Source organism: Centruroides vittatus, unplaced genomic scaffold (assembly GCF_030686945.1).
Source record: "Centruroides vittatus isolate TY-2023 unplaced genomic scaffold, ASM3068694v2 contig_767, whole genome shotgun sequence".
NCBI classification, from domain to species: Eukaryota; Metazoa; Arthropoda; class Arachnida; order Scorpiones; family Buthidae; genus Centruroides; species Centruroides vittatus.
In genome coordinates this window covers 971,248-994,011 of record NW_027122496.1, presented here as the reverse complement: position 1 = coordinate 994,011, position 22,764 = coordinate 971,248, and the positions used below count along the sequence as shown (strand labels likewise).

Below are 22,764 nucleotides of genomic sequence, written 5' to 3'. Positions count from 1 at the left end.
AAATAAATAAAAATTATTAAAAATAATAATTAAATTTAAAAATAATAAAATAATTATTAAAACTCTGGCCTTTATATCGAAACCAAAAATAAAATCAAATTAATTAAAATTAAAATCATATCAATTAAAATTAAAATCAAATCAACTGAAAATTAAAACTGCAACCGAACTTCTGGCTGTTTTAGGTTCAAATGACAATTCTTTATTGTTTCCAGATACATTGTCAGATAAACTCCCTTCCCCATATACTGCCATCTCTGCATGAGAACCACTGATTTCTGCACCTCATAGCATGTAAAAATCTATACTTGCTCCTGAATGGACAAATAGCTGGTCATCTTTTTTGCTGTTTTCAGTGGTCTCTCTTGTTTACTGCCTACATCATCAATACAGGAATTATAAAATTCCATTGATTGATATACATGTGACCACAAATTTTATTATGATTGCATTACTAATACAAAAATTATAGCAATTTCTCAATGGATAGTTTCTTCTACCCACCGTGTGTATACTTCTTTTTAAAGCATAAAATATATTTGAGGTGACATTATGCTGCATCATTTAAAATGATTGCATTTGCAGAAGAGTATGAAAATAGCAGTGAAACATTATTGTTTCATGCTATTCCTATATTTCTTCTAAATAGTAATTAATTTATGAAAATTTTTCTCTCCATAAATAAATTTTAAAATTTAATTTCGAACTCAGTACATCTTAAAGTAAAGAAAATACAGTAATTAGAATTTAAATAAATCTAGAAGAAAAAATTGATCTGAAGCAGGAATTACTCTAAAGGCAATACAGACTCACATCAAGAAATATCTTAAACATCATCAAAAATAAGATAAACTGGATGAACATATATAGAACATCACGATTGCCAATAAGCAAACAGTTTTTCTCATTTATTGGCGATTGTGGTGTTCTTTATATCCAAGATGTATCGTTAAATACAAAATGAACTATCTATAGCAGTGGTTCTCAACCTTTGTAGGCTGAGAACCATCATAATTCATATACTTTTTTTATGTGGACCATTAACATCAATATATTAAAAAATTAATAAGCAATTTCGTGAATACTATTCTCACAAAACAATTAAACAATAAGCTAATAAACATTATTGTATGAATGAAAAAAGTAAACATGGAATCATTTATGAATAAAGGAATATGTTGTAGTACATTGGAATAAATTTGCAGTATAAACTTAAAAATTTTTTCATGGAATCCTCAGGGTAGTTTTGAGGAACACAAGTTAACTCTTGTTTATATATGCTATATGGTTCACTTGAATATCATTTTAATATTGTAAAATTTATAAAAAAATGACAGTTGATTGTATGTGTATGTGATTGTGTATATGTAGAATATCTTTGACCATAAAAATTTTATTTTAATGTAATACTTTAAGCATATTTATTATTAATTATTGAACTTTTCATAAATGTTATAGTACATTTGAAGTTTAAAATTAACATCTTGATCTATGTTTTAGGAAGCTGGTCTACAAATAGATAATGACAAGAAAGAACCTTTTACTGAACTAAATAGGATATTAGATGCTTTGAAAAAACGTGATCTACAACCTGCTCTAGAGTAAGTTAAATTTTAAGATATTTATTTTTATAATTTAATTTTCATGTAGACATAGAGTGGCTGAAGATTACTTAACTGCAATAAATATTTTTAAAAAATGGTTAAATTTGATCTGGAGCAACTTAATAATAATAAAATTTTAGTCAGGAGTTGCATTTTACTTGAATGAGGATCTGGAATACTCAGAAAGAATGTAAACAATGATCTAAGATGTTCTTTGTATCCCATTAAATTATGTTGCTCATATTCTTCACATACTAACTTAGACTTGCCCTTGTTACTGTGCATTACAGCATCCTTGCCAAAATTCATGAAATTGTATTGTGTATCTTGTTTAACTGACTTGGGAAGTTAATGACCATAGAAAACTTTGGGAAGATCGGTTGTTAAGCTTTTTAACTTAGAGCCAGGGATTATTTTTACTTTTTAAACTTTGACCTAATGAGGTTTTACTATATATATAAGTAGATATTTTTATTTATTATTGATTAATTTAAACTGATGATAGAAACTGCAGAAATTAAAGAATGACCAAATTAATGAAATGAACTGTCATAATGCAAATTTAAACCAAAAATCTGAAGCCAAGCTATAGGGGTATATGTGGACAAAAACTGAATGTGAGTTAACCAATTGACAGATCATTATATTATATTGTTTAATTGAATTTGGTTATTATAAATGAGTTATTATTCAGATGTATTTACTAGTTAATTTAATACAGGTATCCCTTACTTAATGCATGATTTGATTAACACGTGAAATTAATTGCGGCAAAAATTTTAATTAATGCTTCTTTAACAGTTGTCTTTACTTAACATAGATATGTTTTTCTTGGCAAATAAGGTGTTAGCGAATTTGCTATTTTTTTTTATTAATATACAAATATTTGTTATTAACTGAAAATTTGTTCTAGTGGGTGGTGACTGTTCAGTCGAGTACTGAGGTACCTCTGTATTTGATTAATGCAATTTTGATATACCCTATGCCAGTGTTTTTCAACCTTTTTCATTGAGTGGCACCCCTGGTTGAAAAATAAAAAATCACGGCACACTTGACCGGTGACAGATCTAGAATCTGAAAAAGGAGGGCTTTAATGGTGTGGGGAGACAGATGAATCTTTTGCGAAAACGAATATTATACGCAATGCTGGGGTGGGGTCTGGGGAGGGAACTCCCTCCCTGGAAAGAAAAATTTTAAAAATTGACAGTTTTAAGTAACATTTTAATGCAAAAATAATGTTTCTACGTGCTCAAAATCAAAATTTAAGTCCATTGAATTTTGTCAAAATACTGACAATGAGTTATCTTGAACTACACTTAAGTAAATTTCCAAGAAAATGCCTAAAGGTGTTAAACTTTGCAACACCCCAATCGTGGCACCCTGGTTGAAAAACACTGCCCTATGCAGTAGCATTGAGAGATTTGATTAATTAACTGCATTTATCAAGGGATACCTGTATTTTTCATAAAAATGTGTGTTTTGTAATCTTGTTTTACTTGTTATGTATTTGTATTTGTTTATTATAGATTGGCATCAAACTAATAAAATTAGAAATTTTTAGTAAATTTATAGATTGATATAAATTGTATTGATGTATAGATACAATGTCTTCCAAAAAGAATGCTGCTGTTTTAAATTATTATAATTGTGTTAATTATTATTCAAAAATATTGTAACATACATAAAAACATTGCAAAACCATCCAAGTTTCACATATGGCCATTACAATTTCTCAATGTGTGCACCTTGTTTCACATGCCACACATCCTACTAATGTTTGAGTTCTTATGCCTCTACGGCTTATCGTCATCACTCCTCTCACAGCTGCCACAATTCTGCAATTCTTACAGATTACTCACATTGCACAATGACAAGCAATTCTGATTTTGCGAACTGCAGAACATAAAATGCCTTCTCTGTTGAGGGATCACCTGTTTTGTTTAGTTCACTTCATAGAGGAAGTGTGCTCTAGTAGAGTGTAGAAGTAGATTGGACAGTTGTTCTATCGATCAGTGTATATGCATACTTCTTGCATAATAATTTACATAATTACAGTAATCTAAAATGACAGAATTCATTTTGGAAGACCCTGTATAATGAAAATTGATTTAATTTTTATTAAAAAGTTATCAAAAATGAGATTAAAGAAATATAAAACACATTGACATTAAATAAATGTCCAACAATGAAGATAAAAAGTAAAAATATGGAATAAAATTATAATCACTTTATGTATATTTTTTATATTTTTTCAATTTTTATAATGAAATTTTACTTTGTTATTTTTAGTTTTGGTACAAATTATTAAGTTCCTTTATCTTAAAAGATATGTTTATTGCTTCCAAACTTTTTTTAGAATATTAAAAAATATTGAAGTAATTTCATCATTGTCGTCATCCCTTTACTCTGTAATTATCTGATTATGCAGTCGTTCATCCGAAACTTGAGGTCAGCAGTTTAAACAATCTTTGTCTGAAGAGCAATTTAAATTGTATGCTACTAATATAAGGTTGGCACGCTTTCAAAAATAAAAAGTAGGACAAAAGAATATTACCAGTTCATTTAATCTTATATACATTACTTAAGAATAAATAATACTTGAAAAAAATAAAAAATAAAAAAAAAATAAATAAATAAATAATACATTAAGTAGTTTTGTTAGTTTTTATTAGTAGTTTTTGGTTTATATAGAATTTCAGAAATAGTTGTACTTTTATAGTTTTTATCTACTATTAAAATAAAACCTATCAAATAGGAGTAAAAATTTCTTAAATTTATATTTAAAAATAATTTTAAAATATTTTGTGCCTAAACTACAATTGCATAATAATTTGTGAAAGAAAAATACTAAAAACTATTCACAAAAATTTATAAAATAACCAATCATATAATCAAAGATTAAAACTTTGTATAAAGTAGCAAACCAACAAAACAGAGTTACATAGTTAACTGCTTAATGCAGACGAAGCACAAACCTCTTTCGACCTTCTTCTGTGGCCTTCTAGAAGAGTGATGTAGCTACTTCCCCAAATATGCAAAAGTTAAATTCATAAAAATTTGTAAAATTGCCACTTTTGTGTTATTTTCATATTTTATCATTTTTGTTCTTTTTAAAATATAATTTCTCATAACATGTCAAATTACCATACAACACATATAACACAGTAGTTAGATTACACAAAAACATTGAATTATAAAAATTGCATTATGTGAGACTCAGGTTACATATAAAAAGTGGATTTACATTCCAAAATGATTTTTAAAATAAAAATTTTATTTATCATGTAAGAAAAAAACAGTTTGTTTAATTCAGAAAATTTTATTTAACAAAATTATGAATTACAAAACGAAAAGAAAATTATTAAAATTTGTAAAATAAAGAATTATACTGTACATAACAATCATTGCACACAAAAGATAAATTTTCTCACCAGGATATATGATTTTAATAACTCAATATTGATATGCACTTATGACTTAACTAACTTTTTTGCACTTATTGTCTTCTTAAATACAGTGGAACCTTGCTTAATGAGCATAATTCGTTCCAGAATCTTACTCGTAATGTGAAACATTCGTTAAGTGAAACAATTTTTTTCATAGAAATTAATATAAAATACGATAATGTGTTCTATACTGAAAAAATACTCAAATATTTTATGTATAATGTCTATTACAAGAAAATTACACAATATACATTGTTAAGAAGCGTGAATCATCTTCATCTTTTCTTCTAGCACAACCTGGAATGTGAATTCGATTTGCACAAGAAAAACAAACACAGATAATATGTCTGATGATACCAAACGATATGCCAAATTCTTGGGCTATGTAAAGGCTATAATTAAATATTAGAAATTAATTAATTTGACTAGAGATAGGCAGTTATGCTGCCATCTCGTATTAAAATTTAAATTGGAATTGGTCATTAAATTTAGAACGAGATATCGTGTTTATTATATAACGGGCTATAATTGTCGATGTTTATATGTAATATGTGTGAACACAAGTTTGGAAAAATGTTTGATCACAAGTGACACTAAGATGCTAGTGGAACGAGTGCTAAACACAGACTGATGGATCATTGCACAATCCGGGATTTCCCCTCTCCTTGTCACTCGTTACGTAAAACATCGCTTGTTAAGTAAGTCAAATTTTTACAATTTGTTTTGCTCGTTATGCAAGGTGCTTGTTAAGCGAGGTTCCACTGTACTAGTATTAAGAATGCAACTGGAAAAGACAGCTTAAGCAGCATGCAGCTTAACAAAACATGCCAAAGGGAATTTCCAGTGTATAAAATTACATACTTGGTGACACAGAATAGTATTTTTAAATTTTCTAACATGATTGCCATAAAAATAAAATGCTTTCACCATATAGAGGGACTTTATTACACTACAATCTATACTGGTGAACTATGCTGTAATAACTGAAAGAACATTTATTAGAATAAGATAAACAGATGATTTCACTAATCAAAACTGTGTTGTGTAAGTAGTGCATTATACAAGGATGGTTACCTTATTTAAAATTTAACTAAAGAAAACAAGCACACACTCTAGAATCTTATTTCATATAAAATTTATGTAGAAATTTAATATTTTTATATAATTAAGATTTTAAATAGTCATAAGATCTCATAAGATTATCAATAACATTAGGTATTCTGATGACATTGCTCTGTTATGTAATATTAAAGAAATGTTACAGAGGATTCTGAATAGATTGAATGAAGTGGGGAAAGCAAGATACCAAATGAAAATAAACGTGAACAAAACATAAGTTATGACAATCTCAAGAGAAGATAACAAAGATCTACAGATTATGTTGGATGGAAAGAAAATAGAAAAGGTAAAAATATTTGAATAACTAGGAAGCTGGATAACTGAGGATAACAGATCCAATTGTGAAATTAAAAACAATAAAAAAGGCTAAAGCTGCTTTTGCACAAATATCCTCAACATTAAGAAATAGAAATGTATGCAAAAACTTGAGACTAAAAATGCTTAAAACAATTATTTGGAATATGGCTACATATGGATGTGAGCCATGGACAATAAATCAAGAGGCAATTAATAGGCTGAATTCCTTTGAGATGTGATGTCTAAGAAGAATGGAAAGAATTAGTTGGATAGATAGAATAACCAACGAGGATGTTATGAGCAGATTCGGAATGGAAAGAAACCTGATGGTCATCATCCAAAAAAAAAACAGCATATGTTGGGCATATAGTGAATGGATCCTTAGGGGAAGTGATTAAAATTGCAGTTCAAGGAATGGTGGAGGCAGAGAGAGAAAGAGAAGATCTAGGCTTGACATGACAAGATGATAAAAAATGGAATGGCATGCTTGGGAAAAGCCTTTAACCATGAAGAGTGAAGAAGAACTGTCCATCAACTGCAATCCTCTGTAAAGAGAATGAATGAATTCTTACTGCTCTTCATAAAATGTCATAATACAGAATAATAATTTAGGATTGTTTGTTAAATATTTCATACTTTTAGAAGTGGGCATTTTAATTCATTCTGCAGTCTTTAAAATATTGCTAATATCGATCACTTATCATTTTTCTTTTGCAGGTGGGCAAGATTGAATAGAAATAAACTTCAAGAACAAAATAGTTCTCTTGAATTTAAACTTCATAGGCTTCACTTTATCGAATTACTACAAAAAGGAATGAAACATCAGGAGGATGCAATATATTATGCTCGTGAAAATTTTCAGCATTTAGCTTCTCATCATGAAAAAGGTAATGTGTGATTGACTCAATAGAAATTAATCCTTTAACTTAAAAAAACTAGATTGATTAATTAAAATATCTTATATTTTACTTGATAATTGATGATGAAATTTTTGATGAATTATCAAAACTTTGTTCTTTTATTAAATATAATAATATATAGTTAAAAAACACAGCACTATAATTTAAAATGCTTACAGCAATACAAAATTATATCTTTTTCAAGTTAAAAGTTCCTGAAATTTCTAGTTACACTTTACAATTTTTAGATTGTTTATTGATAAAGCTACATCCTACATATTTTTATGACTTGCAGCCAAAAAAATGTTTAATGTAAGGAACAATATACCTACAGGCAACAGAATTGCACCAAAATCTAAATAAATTTTGATGTTTTAGAATTTATTTAACTAAATTGAAGTTAGTGAATTCAACTCCTGTTAAATGTTCATAAGTCATATTAATTTCATTTTATGATTAATGAGACGTATTATATACTGCAACAATAATGAACTGCATTTAAAAATTGCAATAACATTGTCTCAAATCTAATATTTTTACATTTATTTTACATTACATTTACATTATAATATTTAACATTTATTCCATTATTATTGTGATGAAAGATTGGATGTAGAATTAGAAAAACAGCTCTCTTCTTTCCATTAATCCACAAAATTAATCTTATAGTACAGTAGATACCAAAATTTTGTGTAGATAATCTGTTCTTGCAGAAAATTGCAAGAACAAAAATAAAACTTTTGTGTAACTACTGTACACACTGTGCCTCTGGGGTGACCATTGAAAGCAAGATAATTACTGGTATGTAATTTAGAAGTTGTCATCTCAAACATGAAATTATTGCTTTTTCTATAATAATCCTAAATATTCGGGCTATAATATGGCTATAATCAAATATTCAATACAAATAAATTTGGTACTAGAGGTAATCATTAGGTGCCATCTCTTTTCTAAATTAATAATTATAATTTTAATAATTTAATAAATAATTTAGAACCTTCTGGAAGAAAATAACTGACCTGGGGCGGGGCTTGAATCCGCAGCCTCCGCTTGCCGTGTGGTGCGCTACCAATTGCGCCATCCGCATCCCAAGCCAGCCCTCGCTTGCAGAAGTATTTAAATTTCGATATAACCTTCCACAGGTGCTGGCTGGAGACAACCCTAAGTCAATGGCGCAAGTGGAGGCTGCGGGTCAGTTATTTTCTTCCAGAAGGTTCTAAATTATTTATAAAATTATTAAAATTATAATTATTAATTTAGATAAGAGATGGCACCTAATGCTTACCTCTAGTACCAAATTTATTTGTATTAATTACTTGATTATAGCAATATTATAGCCTGAATATTTAGGCAATTGTTGGATTATTATATTAACTCATCGAGCTTTGAGGTGTGTATTATATGTATTGCTTTTTCTGTATAATATTACTTTCTGTAGTCTTTTCATTCTTCATCATTTTTTGCAAGTTTTTTTAAATAAAAAATATTAAATTCTTTCCTCTTTTGTGATTAATTACTTGATAATATCAATATTATATTAGTGTTAGTTGAAAATTTTTTAATTGTAAGTAATTATTGTATAAAAATTTAATTATTTTTTCGTTTTTTGTACAGTATAACCTCCAAATAGCAGATACTGTTGGGACTGAAAATTTGGTCTGCTATTGAGAGGTTTGCTATGAGGTGTGGCTATTAAATAACAAGACTGATGCTGTAAAACATTTTATTTTGATTTCATACATATTTACTTATTATCACCTTCAATATACACCCCTCCTCTATCCCTACAATGCTCCATGCGAATCTTCCATTGTTCAAAACAGTGCTGGAAGTCTTCTTCTGTCAGCTTCTTTAGGACGTGTGCCACTTTCTCTTTCACAGCTTTAACGGACTCAAATCTTGTTCCTTTTAATGCAGATTTCACCTTAGGAAACAGATAGAAGTCACACGGTGCAAGATCTGGCGAATAAGGCAGATGGTCTATCACTGGGATGCTGTACTTGGCTAGAAATCATTTGACAGACAATACAGAATGAGCCAGCACATTGTCTTGGTGGAGAACCCATGACTTGTCCTTTCACAATTCGGGTCGTTTTTCCTTATTCTTTCACGGAGTTCAGCTAGAACATGAAGGTACACAATCCCATGAATATCGAAAAAACAATCATCATTGCTTTGAATTTCGATTTGCTCATTCGAGCTTTTTTGGCTCTCGGTGAGGTTAGGCTCTTCCAGTGCATGGATTGGCACTTCATTTCAGGATCATAAGTAAAAAACCACGATTCGTCACATGCTGTTATTCTTTCCAATAAGTTTGGGTCATTTTCAATGGCGTTCAAAGTGTCAGTTTCACGAGAAATTTCAAAACATTTGTTGCTCTGTTGTTATACACAACATTTTCCGGCAAAACAAAAAAACAACTCTAATGCGAACGAAGGTTACGGCTATACGGATTTGTTTATAGAAGCGAAAGGTACTGCATTTGAAAGAGAAGGCTTCACGCTAAACAGCTGTTGGTCACTGGCGTTTGGCGCATGCATACTTCTTCTGTAGCAGCATTACTCTCGTTATTTAATAGCCACAGCTTGTATTCAGAGGTAAAGTACATGCTGGCAGCCATATTGTATTTTAACCTGGTCATTATAAAGTGAAGAATACAATGGATTGCAAAAACATCAAATTTGTGTTAGGAATGTGAAAATACCAAAAAGTATACATAGCACATATAATTAAAATATATATACAGTATATTATTTATCTTTTCAGCTGTAAAAATCACATTTTAATTGAATTCTAAATAGCAAACAGATTGTATAGGATCTTTAATTAAATGGAACATAAAAATTACAACAAAACATATTAATTATTAATTCGTCAAAAACGGCCTGAGTGGAAGTAATGAAAATGAAAAATGGAGGGTGGACGAAAGTCTGTTTAGGTGATGAGAGTTTGAATGTCGAGTTACAAAGGTGATTTGCTAGCCACTTCAAAGAGTAAGAAATGTATTCGGTATCCTTGCATTTATAACATTATTTATGATCTAAGCAACTAATAAAAATTGATATAGTGATTTGTCTGCTTTGCAGTTATCAAGTAGATGTAATTTTTTGAACATTTTTGCTTTTTTCAATAAATGATTTATTAAAAATTACTTTAGCCACCATCAAACTGTTAAGATCATAAATGATGTCATGAATGTTGAGAAAACAGAATATCTTCCTACACTTTAAAGTGTTCAGCAAATTGCCTTTCTAACACAATCTTTGAACTTTCACCAAATAAATGCTGTTGTCTTAGCCTTAAAACTGTTTCTTTTTCATTACTACTGTGCTACAGTTCTTGTCAAATGAATGAATAACTTTGGAAAAGTTTATGGTTTCTTGGTACTGTAAGCTTAATTCTAACAATAAGACACAAGTTTAATAACATTAATATGTATGGTGATAAATGGTGATTGTCAACTTAACCAGATTAGTTTTCTTTAACAGATAAAGAGTATTGTTTGGCTTTTTACAACTTGCCCTCCTCACCTATTTGTATTTTAAGGCAGTCTTTATTCAACACCTGTGGTCAAAATTCTTCCTCTGAAAGAGTATTTGAACTGATTCTTTATTTTAATTTAAAAATATTTTGTACATATTTAATTCTTTTGGAATATTGAAGGTGGACTTTGTTTTTGTAAGGTAGGTTATGATGACAGAGTCCATTGTTTAGTGTCTGCTATTTAGAGGTAAATATTTTAGATGTCCTATTTGAAGGGGGAATGGGTATTGTAAAAATGTCTGTTAATGGAGGTTTCACTGTATTTTGTATAATTCTTTAATAAATGCTTGTAATTAGGATACATATTAATTAAAATTAAATTTATCAAAATAGGTTAGGATTATAAAAATGGTGGGGGAAGTAGTTAAACACTTGGTGTCATTTTTTGCAAATGTACAGGTAAATAGATAATTGCTAGACTGGAGGATTTGTTGCCTATCACTGGCTGGTCATAAGGTGCAAACCAACTTTAACTCATGATTATAATTGGCATATTACCTGGCTCATCATATAACCTGCACCACTTTCAAACAAAGATAAAATGTGAGTTATCTGCACAGAATTACTGTAATAATATATTGCTATATTTATATGTTTTTTGTTACTCTAACACATATTGTGCTTTCTAAGAATGAACACGTTATGTATGAAATTTTGGAGTGTGTATACTTTTGTGGAGAAAAATAAAAAAATTTTTATGAATAATTACAGAACAAAATTAAAAAGATATTAATTTTTTTTCCAGTTTTCTTGAAAAATTACGGTTATCTTGCATTTGCTTTATTTGTCAATAAACATTATTTCTGTGTGTCTGTACAAATAGCACTAGTGTTTTATTTACAAATTTGCTTATATTATTATTCTTCAAGCCTACTCATTGCAAATGTCTTAAGGTGATCATGTGTGCTTTATATGTTACTTGGGAATATAGATCAGGCCTGGCCAACCCGCAGCCCGTCACATTAAATTGTGTGTCCCGCTAAGCAATACTATATATCTATTAAAACTTTTGTTTCCTGTTATGTGTATACCAAAACACATGCAAATTTTCATTTATTTAATTGTCATTGTTATAATGCACAAGTGCGAGTACGAACTCTTGGTATAACAATAAAATCTTATTCGTTTTGTATTTGTTTTACTTTTTTAAAAAACTGTTTGCCTAAGTTGTGGCCCACGATAATATTAGGCATGATCAAAGTGGCCCGCGAAAGAATTTGGGTTGGCCAGGCCTGATATAGATATATACTTGAAATTCAATGCAATTATGTAAATAAATACATCTAATTTTGTTTTAAAAACTTTTATATATAATATTTTTTATTTAATAATGTAAATGATCCCAAGATGTACTGTACATTATTAAAAGCATTATTCAATTAATGAAATTTGTCTTTATTTTATAGAGATTCAAGTTCTCATGGGAAGTTTGTTGTATTTACGTCAAGGAGTTCAAAAATCACCTTACAACTACTTATTGGATCCCATCCACTGGGCAGAAATCTGTGACGTATTCACGAGAGATGCCTGTGCTCTACTGGGACTGTCCGTAGAAAGTCCACTGACCGTCTGCATAAATGCGGGGTGTATAGCATTACCGGCATTATTAAACATCAAACAAGTTATGCAACAGAGACAAGTTACGGGAGTGTGGAGTACCAGAGATGAATTACCAGTAAGTTTGATATAATTTTTTTTAAAAATATGATTTTACATTACCAACAACCAAAATTTCTAATAATAATTTTTTCAGATTGAAATAGATCTCGGACACAAATGTCGCTTTCATTCTATCTTTGCATGTCCCATTTTACGACAGCAGAGTTCAGACAGTAATCCGCCAATGAGATTAGTTTGCGGACATGTAATCTCGAGAGATGCTCTCAATAAACTTGCAAACGGCAATAAGTGAGTATGAAATTAAGCATAAATGCTTATTATATTTGATATTTATGAACAAGATTATGAAAAATTTGATAAATTTGGAAAATTTCTTTTCCTGATTTGAGAACTGACTGTTTTTTTGCATACAAATTGAATTCTGTTTGTTGAAGAACTCTGTTTATACAAATTATTATAAAAGTTTCAGTTGAAGCCTCAGATTTTTACTACTACAGTAGAACCTTATTTATCAGAGTTAATATGGTCAATGGTACTTTGGATAACAGAAAAAACAGATAATATGGTGGATGGTCATAATTATATTCCTGATTTTTAATCCAAAATGAAAGATATTTATAGTATATAATTTTAAATTCACTAATGTATAAAAAGAGTTTGTTCTGCTGTATTAAGTTATACAATTTAATGTAATTAAATGTGAAAAACTGTTGAATTGCTGTTCTTAACTATTGTTAAATTTTAAAAGGTAAGTTAATATACAGCTAACAGAAACAAATTCATATTAACCTCAATGTGAGAAATTTTTTTGTAATACATATGTTTCTTTTATGAATTACAGTATAAGAATAAGAATAGTAGTATATTTGCCATTTACAAATTTGCCTCAGATAACTGGGGTTCTACTGTAGTTTCACCTGGATGCTTTGGGCCTCGTTCCTTGCTACTCGACCATCCCCATTGAGCCCGAGAACCGAAAAAGGCCATCCAAAACTCAATGTTTATAAAATTTGTGGCTTCAGTCAAAAAGAGAGAGGAGAAAAACTGACTAATAGGAATTATGAGCTGTTTTTCATTATTTTTTAGTCATACGTTTTGATCCACATGAAATTGATTCTTAATAGTAATGGTGCCAAAACAATTTCAGATTAAAATGTCCGTACTGTCCGGTGGAGCAAAATCCTGCCGACGCTCGCCTCATCCACTTTTAGTCGCATCATCCGAGTCCGGAGTGGCACGTTACTTTCCTCCTGGATTAAATTGCATACGTCCTTTTGTGAGTGTATATAAAATTACCTAAATCCGACGCTAAAAAAATGTTCAATAAACCTAGTTAGTTATCATGCATATTATTTGAAATACCAAAAGATTTCTGTTCATTATTGTATAAATTATTTTTTAATTAATAATATTGCTATTGATGTGTCAGTACTTAAATGGCCAATTTCATTTGTTTTTAATATGCATATTGTGTGGTTTGAAACTTACAAAAATGGTAAATTTTTCAGATTTATGCACACCCATCTTTCTAAAATTGTCAGATGTGTACATACATACATAAATATATACCATATAAACAGAACAAATCACTGTTATGCAAACATTTTCTTATTTTAAACCCTGTGATGCACATGATTTGGATTTTGTAGCAAGTACTCCATCTGTAATTTTGTAAATAAAAATATTTGAATACGCCGACAGTTTAAAGAGAGCGTGACCTTTGTGTGCCGTTCGGATCCGTTAATACATTTACGTTCTCGGAATCTCGACGGTAAATTGCAATTACGCAAGTGCTCCGTCTGCGCCCAATTACTACAGTGCATTCGACGAGTATTTTTTATAATTTGAACTTTAGAAACTCCACGAATTATTGCTACTATCTAATTTGCACGATTACAGATCAACGTTTTGTTATTTCGTACTTAAAATTTACCATCGACATTTCACCGACGTATCGTAATCGGTGTAATTTATATAATAATAAACCATTAATTACACAATTTTAGACGACAATACAAATTTTTTATTAATAAAAATCATAGTTTATGGCAGTGAATATCAGTATGCTATTTGGCACAGATGTTAAGTAAATGTAGTTTGTAACGGAAGTTATTAATACAGTACATTTCTTTTTAATTACACAGAACCACGAACGTAAATCGGACAATTTTAAAAAACTATGTACAAGATAGCACCATTGTGAAACTTTCCTGCATTTCAGCAGAAATAATTTAAAAAAAAAAAGAAAAAACTTAATATTACATAAATGCATATAATTTTTCATTCGATATTATTCTCTATAAATTATAGACAGAAAACTGCTTAAATATCCAGATAAGAGCCAAGGATAAGCACTTTAAAAAAGAACGAGAACTTAGTTTCAGATTTCATTTAGTTTAGTTTTTCCTGGAAAGAAAAAAGAAAATTAGATCAGTATTTTGTTTAATTTATATAAGGGGTGATCTGAAAGTCAGTTAAAAAAACAGATTTTTTATTTATAAGACTACAATTTATATTCACTTGTGCTGTTGCGTTTACAAAATATTGTTAATATACAGGGCAGTCCAAAATTCAAGGGTTGCTATAAGCATACATCTTTCTTCTAGAGGTTAAAGGTTACAGTTATATTTTAAACAGATTTATTGATCTTAATAATATCTTAATAAATATATAAATAATAATTGTATTTTTTGAAAAACTATAGAGGGTTAAGGATAAATATCAGTTTACATAATTATAATGTGTACTACAGTTATATAGAGACCTAATTATTACATAAGTAACATAGATTGTAGAAGTGTGTAGAAGCACAATTTTATAATTGTGCTTCTACACACAAATTTGCAAAATATTCACAACAGCACACACATTCAGTAGCATTATGTGCAATTTATACTATCAATTATATATGCAGGATGGTTTCAAAATATGGGACAAACCTTGGGGGGATGCTTTCTGCAAAGACAAGAATAAAAATGTTCCCATAAATGTATATCCAGAAATGCACGGTTAACACAATGCGAGAATGCTGTTCGGACACAAGCCAAAACATTTGAAAGGGTGCCTCCCGGGTGCGATTTGAAGTGCCCCGTGCAAGCGTGAACGGGCACATTTCGAGCACGTGCCACACCGTTCGGTAACTTTATGCAGCGCGTTAACCATGCATTTCCAGACATATATGTTTATAGGAGCATTTTTGTTTCTTGTCTGGGTAGTAATTACCATCCTATTATCCAAGCATTTTTTTTAATGGTCCAACACCTGTGCATTAATTTATGTAACCCTAAAGATTTTGCACATAACTAAAAATATAAAATATTCTATTGATTTAGCAATGTTTCATCTAGAAATGAATTAAGCTGTAACAGTTTAAAGTATGTAGAACTTTATGGTAATCAAGAGATTTTTTTTTTATTTTAGAATTACAAACCTTATCAGCACCATCCTTGGGAAAAAATTACAGTAATCTGTTCCCAAGGAGACAAAGGAAAGTACTAAAATTTTATATTTTAAACTGGAGAAGGGTCGAAGACGAGAATAAAACACTTACTAGGAATGTCCGTAACATAAATTCGGGCGGAAGCAGAAGTTTCTCCTTCGTCGTTACGTGCCACGCAATAATAAGTTGCGTAATCCTGAACTCGAAGTCTCTGTACCTGCAACCAGGACGTCACCTCATAGTTCCTAGGGCCACCTCGAGATTGTACAGAGATACGAGGAGTGTCGCCTGAAACGGTATTTTATCTATACATCTCTTATTTATGTAGTATTTATTTAAAGATTCAGTTCTTACTGGGCATGGTCGAAGTGATTCCGTTTCCGTGGTCCACTTTCCATTCTATGACTGGTATTGGCCATCCGCTGACCTCGCAAGACAGAGCCACCGACCCTCCCGTTCTGTTGAATGCGTCTTCCGGAGGCGAAATTATTTTTGGAACTGAAAAAAGCGGGGAGAGAAGTGTAAACACGTTAAACGGCTCGACACACAGACGTACCGGTAGAGGAGCAGATACCTGTCTGGCTATTGTAAAGAAGGGCGTGTTTCTGCCCAAACAGGAGTTTATTGTGATGTCACGGTGACGAATTTCAAACTTTTAAACGCTTTTTTGAGGGTGGGTTTTGTCGTAATCGAAAGCGTCACGCATTTCCGGTCAAAACAGGCACTTTATACGCGATTTGTTTGTTAAAAAAAGGAACACTATTGACAAAAAAACTTGTTTCAAAGGCCGCGTTACGCCACAGGAGGGTAACGTCATTAAATATTATTATAGATACATAAACCATTAGTTCTAACATCTGTTTATGTTTACGTTACCACCGGGTGTTTTAATATAGAGAATAACCAAATCGGTAAAGTTACTCCTCCGCTGTTACGTCATGCGACGAGGACATCTGGTTTGTTGTAAAGTTAAGACGAGACGGGATGGTTCCATTTTAAAAGAACGGGTAACGTAGTCTAAATTAAAAAATAAATTTCACAAAATTACAGTCAACTTCTACCCGTTTCCATTGTGTTTACGGTGTTATCCTCCCCGGCGTATCTAATTTGCTATCTTTAACAGATTGCGTTGTGTTTTTATCAACAGGGGTAAGCGATACGCGCTCGACAAATATTAATTTTACTGTTACTCCGCGTCACACGAGTAGTTCGAGTTTGACCTCGTGTGACGTCACTTAAGGGAGCGGCTTCTTCACACGGGTAAACACAAGATCCTCTCTCTTTAGTGTAATGGAGTTCATTACCGAAAACGAGTCGAACGACGCGTCGCGGCGCATAATAATTACCAAATTGGGTAATGACGTGTGGCAAGTTTTCGAGTGAAAGAACTCTTTAAAAGGAACAAACTGGTTCGGCATGTGTGTAGGTTCCCCGTTTTTTTGCGAGTTTCTCGACCCAAACTTGTTTCTAAAGCCATAGAAAGAGTTGAATTACGCTGTAAGTGGGTGATTTTCGGCGCCATCGACTGGCACCTATCCAGGGGCTATTTATAAATAAAACCCCCGTTAGAAAAGAGTCAAAAGATTACTCACCAGATCTGCAAGGTCCTCTACTCACGGCTCTCAGCCCGTCCCGTTTCTTGTAACGAGCTTCGGTGAGTTGACACTCGTTGTCGTACGTCTGTCCGTCGCTGGCGCACAGAGCCTCCTGCTTGATACACTTGCATGTGGCTTCGGCGGGGTCTTCCGGGAGTAGATCCGTTCTGAGTCGACATTCCAGGTTCTCTCCGCAGTATCCGTATTTATAGGTATAAGGGAGTGGCAGGGAGACGTTGTCGCATCGCTCGCCCTCGCGACGCGCGCAGACGTAGCAACAATCGCAAGCGTCTTTCACCATACCCGCCAGACAGTTTTCCGGGGGTCGACATTGCTGAGGCTTGCACGGGGGACAGTCGCGCTTGACTGCCACGGAGGCGGCCGACAGACAGAACAACCACACGACCCACTTCATGCCTGGCATCTGACGGAAGTGAAGTCTCCTTCTGTTTCGCTAGTGGCGAGCATGCGCCGAAAAACTGCTCCTCCTACGCCCCGTTACGTCATTGTACAGCTTGTAGTAGGGTGCGGATTATACGCCGCGACGGCGTTATCGTTACCGCGCGATCGCGTGAACGATAGCACTCTTTCTCCGGCTTTGATTCTAAATAAACTTAATGTAGTAACGGTAGCGCGTAAGTTACACTTCCGCCTGCGTTACGCCCACGCTGTGATACAAAATTAAAGGGCGATAACCTGGATTGGTGTCGATAACTTCTTTATTGTTGCTGTATATCTTTGTACAGAAAAACAATTGGTGCGCTGCACAAGCTTCTCGAGTGAAAATTGTGCCACGTGGTAACCAAAAAAATGATTTATCCGTGTTGATAATTCCCAAAATCCGGATATCCCGGATAATAATTAGGTAGTTCTTGGGCCACGGGACCGTACGCTCTGTTCCAAGGGGGATGCTCGTATCCTCGTTCTATATATTGCGGGTGAGGTTGCTGGTATTCTTTATACGGACAGCCCGTCTTATCCGGAGGGATGAGGACGTCTTCGATAACGTGGACCACTCCGTTTTTGCCTTCCACGTCTAGTAACAGTATCGGTGCGTCGTTTACTCTAACTCTCTGAAGAGGGGAATCGTTTAAAGTCGTATTAAAAACCACTAATTTTGCCAATGCGGAGTTAATTATACTTACGTTATGCCAGGTGTAAGTGATGGCTACCGAAGTGTTCTCGATTAACGTCTGTAAACAGGCTCCGGTTTTCAGGTGCCACGACATTTTCCTTTCTGGTATTACGTGATACTGCAAAACTCTTCTCAAGAACTGATTATCGCCGGTTAAGTTATCCTTTATCTCCTTGTTTAGAACTTCGAACGAGTGATTAGTGGGTGCAAATACGGTAAAGGGACCTGAAACGAAACGGCACTTGACTTCCCGCGCAACTAGAAGACGATAAAAATGTAATTTCGACTCACCTTCGCCGCTCAGTCCTTCGTCTAATCCCGTCTGCTTCATGTATTCTAGTATCTGAGTTAATCCCAATTTCTCTAGCACCTTTAACACGTTATCCGGTGGGCTGCTGTTCACTTTTTTGTAGTCCGTCCGGTGAATTTGGGGTATTTGGTGGGTCCATTCTCCCGTATTAGGATTCTCGATGAGTAATTCGTCGGGGTAGTATCTACATTGCCATAGGGCTAGAGTTTGTATCAACAGACACGAGAAAATCCAAGTTTTGAGGGTAATTTCCATGTGTTCTACCAACAGCCCGGGGAAGGACGAAGCGTCAAAATCAACATTCGTGCGCTTTTATAACAAGACAATTGAATTGCTCTATTATATATTTTTATGCCCCGAGGGTCAATAATTGCGACCTAAATGCCCACAAAAAATAAAAGTTTTTCACGCCAACCACGCTTGTTTTATTTCTTTTCTAATTATTCCATACATTTTTAATAGTATATTGTTTGTTTAGAATTTAGAAAAGAAACCCCCCTCCGCCACCGACGTTTTTATGCTCTTCTAGGGGCGTTTTCTGTAAAGAAAAGTGTAATTTGTACGTATTAAATACACGAAATTTCTGGAAAAAATGATCATTCGAACTAGAACATATTAGAATGTTTAGTGAACCGATCAGCCTCTGACCTAACAACAAGAAATGTTTACATAAAATATGGAAATGGGTTGCGTAATTTAAAATTATATCTAACATTTAATTTGATTAAATTTCAGCGTAGAGAAAACGGGAGTAACAACTGCAGAGTTGTAGAAAATGGTAACTCGTAACATATTCTAACGTGGGAATACGATAGTAGTCAACACGTCTTTTTAAAATCAAGAAGCATATAAAATTCGAAAGAAATTACTCACTTTCCACCGCAAATTTTAGCCGTTACGCTTTGAAATCGCGCCTTCATTCACCGTAGTATTGAGAAAATATGACATAACTTGGTACGTTTCTCAACTTCTTCAAATTTCCGTTAAACTGTAAAATAAAATTTATGTCAAAATCGGGACAAATTCAGCAGTAAGCAGTTGAGAAATCTGTAGAAAATTGTCTGAAAAATGCACAAAAGTAATAGTTTTGACTAAGTTCTAGTGTTACAGATGGAAGTTACAACGTGCAAACTTCATAGTTTCTATCCGTAACAGATATCCGAACGCTTTTAGCATTCAAAAACAAAGAAAACATACATAACAGTCTGTATAAAATCTCAATAGCATTGCCCACGTTAGGCGCTATTTTATGACAAATCGTCACTGGGTTACACAAACTACACTGCAGTAAGTAGGCCTATACAGTTACTGTTTGACGGATCGACAAAAATCAGACCGCGGAGTGACCTTCATTTAAGTGACGAACGGAATCGTATGGCGTAACTAATTTATTTCGATGATTCCAGATCCAGAATTAAACAATTGCCAATAATTTTAAAGAAAAATGATTACACACTTCCCAAAACGTTTTCTTGTTAAGGACTTCCAAATGAATCCTATAGTTTAGGTTTATTTGTATACGGCAACGCGAGAGGTGGGCCATCTGCCGAAGGAGGAGGACTTCAAAGAAAACTGACCCCTATTTAGGTGTTACAAACGTGAATAAAATCCTGAAAACTTCGGGTGGCCAACCCTTAACGAGGCGCGAACCCACGACCAACTTCGGTGGTGTACTTTACGCATTCTGGCAAAGCACCTGTTCAGACTCCGTATCAAGGGCAAGGATTCAGTACTGCGCGTCATTGGATGGACCCCAAAATTCATTTTGTGGCCCCCAGATTCATAAAGCGCCGTGGAAGAACGTACAAGGCGATTTAAACGACTTAATTTATTAACACACTAAAAATAAAAAATTTTTAGTTAAATAACAAGTAAAAATTATACTCTTTCCATTTCCGACTTCGAGGATTCTATGAGCCAAAACAAGACAAACAGGTAGCAAGGAACAACAATTATTTTATTAATTTATCCATATGCATTTCGCCATCTAGGCCTCATCAGTGGATACATCAGGATGTTATTCGTTGATTACGCTTTATACCCAACAGCCGTTCCCAGCATGCATCAACCATCAATCCAGCATTCAATCCAGCATACAAGTGAAGATGAACAACAAAATAGAATGAATTTTTTAGATGTCACTATAAAAAGAGAAGAAACAAGTGTATCATTTAGTAAGTATGAAAAACCATGTAATAATGGTAAAACCATTAACTTTAAATCTTACTGTCCTTTAGAAAATAAAAAGAATGTCTTTATTATGGAATTGAGAAAGATACTAAATCGAACAACTCAGCAAGAAAACATAGACATCGAAGTAAAACAATTGTTTAAAAAATTTCAGTTAAATGATTATCCGAAACATATCCTCTGTAAGTGGTACAATTTATATTTAAAACGTAGATTTAATGTTAAAAATAGCATAGAAGATATTTCTTATGTAAAGGTTCCTTATGTTGCTAAAGTTTTTGAAAAATATAAACCAATTTTTAAAAAATTTTCTGTATGCATAGTTGCGAGCCAAAAGAATAAGATGTCTAACATCATTAGTATAATGAACAGTGAAAATTCGCCCAGAGACCAATTTAAAATCGCCGGTGTCGTAAAAAAAAATATAGGATGTCATGTACATGTAAAAATCCAAACTATTACATTGGAGAAACCGGAAGAAGATTGGAGTTGAGAGTAAAGGAACATGAGGCAGCCATTAGACTGAGAAGAACGGAATCAGCATGGTTTTTACATTGCCAAAAATTTAATTGTAATATAAATATAAAAAATACTAAAATTTTGTATAAAATAGAAAATAACTTAGAAAGAAAAATTGTAGAACATTTCTGTATCGCCGAACATGTAAATTTACTTAATTTGAATGCTGGATTGATTGTTGATGCATGCTGGGAACGGCTGTTGGGTATAAAGCGTAATCAACGAATAACATCCTGATGTATCCACTGAGGAGGCCTAGATGGCGAAATGCATATGGATAAATTAATAAAATAATTGTTGTTCCTTGCTACCTGTTTGTCTTGTTTTGGCTCATAGAATCCTCGAAGTCGGAAATGGAAAGAGTATAATTTTTACTTGTTATTTAACTAAAAATTTTTTATTTTTAGTGTGTTAATATTACCACCGATCCCATTGGTTTTAATAATTGATTTTAGACTTAATTTATATTCGAACCCTAAATATGCGCGCAAACGAAGAACGTTATAAGCCCGGTTTAACGTTTATTTGCAATTAAAAATAACATTGACCTCCATTGTAGAGCTTCTTGGCAAACGTCGATGGAGGCCGACTCATTCTACTATTTTTATTTAACAATTTAGAATAGAGAACGGCAAAAAGTATATGATGGAAATTATAGCAAAGAATGCAATTGTTTTCTACAATTTCAATTTTAACCAACAGGAAACGAGAATAAAGCAATTAGTACGAAAGTACGAGACTATTATTTAAATTGGCTCAGTCGATTGTGGGCTGTATTATTAGACAAATTCGCCAATTAAATGACACTTTTACAAGTAAATTACTATTGTTTGCGGCGCCATAATTAGCAATATTTACCCGCGAATTTCCATAATTTAATCATCTGGGAATAAATATTTTATGCCACGTTTCGTTGTGTAGGAAACCTCCTTTCCGTTAATTTCAACTTTTTTACGTAATTATTACAAAATTCTCGTATTTGTAATTCTTCTGGACCCAATTTTTAACTTAACTCGGACGAAAAATGGCGCGACAAATTGTTTCGGGA

The 22,764-nt window shown here is 32.5% G+C and overlaps 3 protein-coding genes across 5 annotated transcripts in view; 1 reads left to right on the top strand and 2 right to left on the bottom strand.

Moving 5' to 3' along the window:
- Positions 1–17,021, top strand: part of Sou (required for meiotic nuclear division 5 protein souji) — a 28,166-nt gene extending 11,145 nt beyond the window's left edge. Inside the window, exons 4-8 of one of the 2 annotated variants that reach the window (XM_067277841.1) lie at positions 1,501–1,601; positions 7,184–7,353; positions 12,315–12,583; positions 12,662–12,816; positions 15,949–17,021. In XM_067277841.1, coding sequence (XP_067133942.1) covers positions 1,501–1,601; positions 7,184–7,353; positions 12,315–12,583; positions 12,662–12,816; positions 15,949–15,994 — 741 coding nt within the window. In that variant the 3' untranslated portion in view covers positions 15,995–17,021. Of the gene's footprint in view, positions 1–1,500; positions 1,602–7,183; positions 7,354–12,314; positions 12,584–12,661; positions 12,817–13,675; positions 14,227–15,948 lie in introns of those variants that run through there. The other variant, XM_067277840.1, reaches the window with a different exon arrangement.
- On the bottom strand, positions 14,529–18,017 carry LOC136981538 (insulin-like growth factor-binding protein-related protein 1). The gene is made up of 4 exons (XM_067277844.1): positions 17,560–18,017; positions 16,322–16,465; positions 16,079–16,255; positions 14,529–14,934 (listed from the first exon to the last, which is right to left on the bottom strand). The coding sequence occupies exons 1-4, from the start codon at positions 17,984–17,986 to the stop codon at positions 14,909–14,911; spliced, it is 774 nt and encodes a 257-aa protein (XP_067133945.1). The 5' UTR covers positions 17,987–18,017; the 3' UTR covers positions 14,529–14,908.
- Positions 18,018–18,259: 242 nt separating this feature from the next.
- LOC136981536 (protein sll1483-like) lies at positions 18,260–19,618 on the bottom strand. Of its 2 annotated transcripts, none has more exons than XM_067277843.1 (2): positions 18,708–19,618; positions 18,260–18,635 (listed from the first exon to the last, which is right to left on the bottom strand). In XM_067277843.1, the coding sequence occupies exons 1-2, from the start codon at positions 19,260–19,262 to the stop codon at positions 18,378–18,380; spliced, it is 813 nt and encodes a 270-aa protein (XP_067133944.1). In that variant the 5' UTR covers positions 19,263–19,618; the 3' UTR covers positions 18,260–18,377. The 2 variants fall into 2 exon arrangements, with proteins under 2 accessions (XP_067133944.1, XP_067133943.1); XM_067277842.1 differs by having other exon boundaries at positions 18,260–18,922; positions 18,989–19,618.
- Between the last annotated feature and the right edge of the window lie 3,146 nt (positions 19,619–22,764).

Bases quoted from the DNA above. Each gene is read 5' to 3' on its own strand.
- LOC136981538 (XM_067277844.1), bottom strand. From the start codon at position 17,986: ATGCCAGGCATGAAGTGGGTCGTGTGGTTGTTCTGTCTGTCGGCCGCC. The intron at 16,466-17,559 runs GTGAGTAATCTT...CGCTTTTTTCAG, and splicing joins TAGAGGACCTTGCAGATCTG to TTCCAAAAATAATTTCGCCT. The intron at 16,256-16,321 runs GTAAGAACTGAA...ATACCGTTTCAG, and splicing joins AATCACTTCGACCATGCCCA to GCGACACTCCTCGTATCTCT.
- LOC136981536 (XM_067277842.1), bottom strand. From the start codon at position 19,262: ATGGAAATTACCCTCAAAACTTGGATTTTCTCGTGTCTGTTGATACAA. The intron at 18,923-18,988 runs GTGAGTCGAAAT...GTTTCGTTTCAG, and splicing joins CGAAGGACTGAGCGGCGAAG to GTCCCTTTACCGTATTTGCA.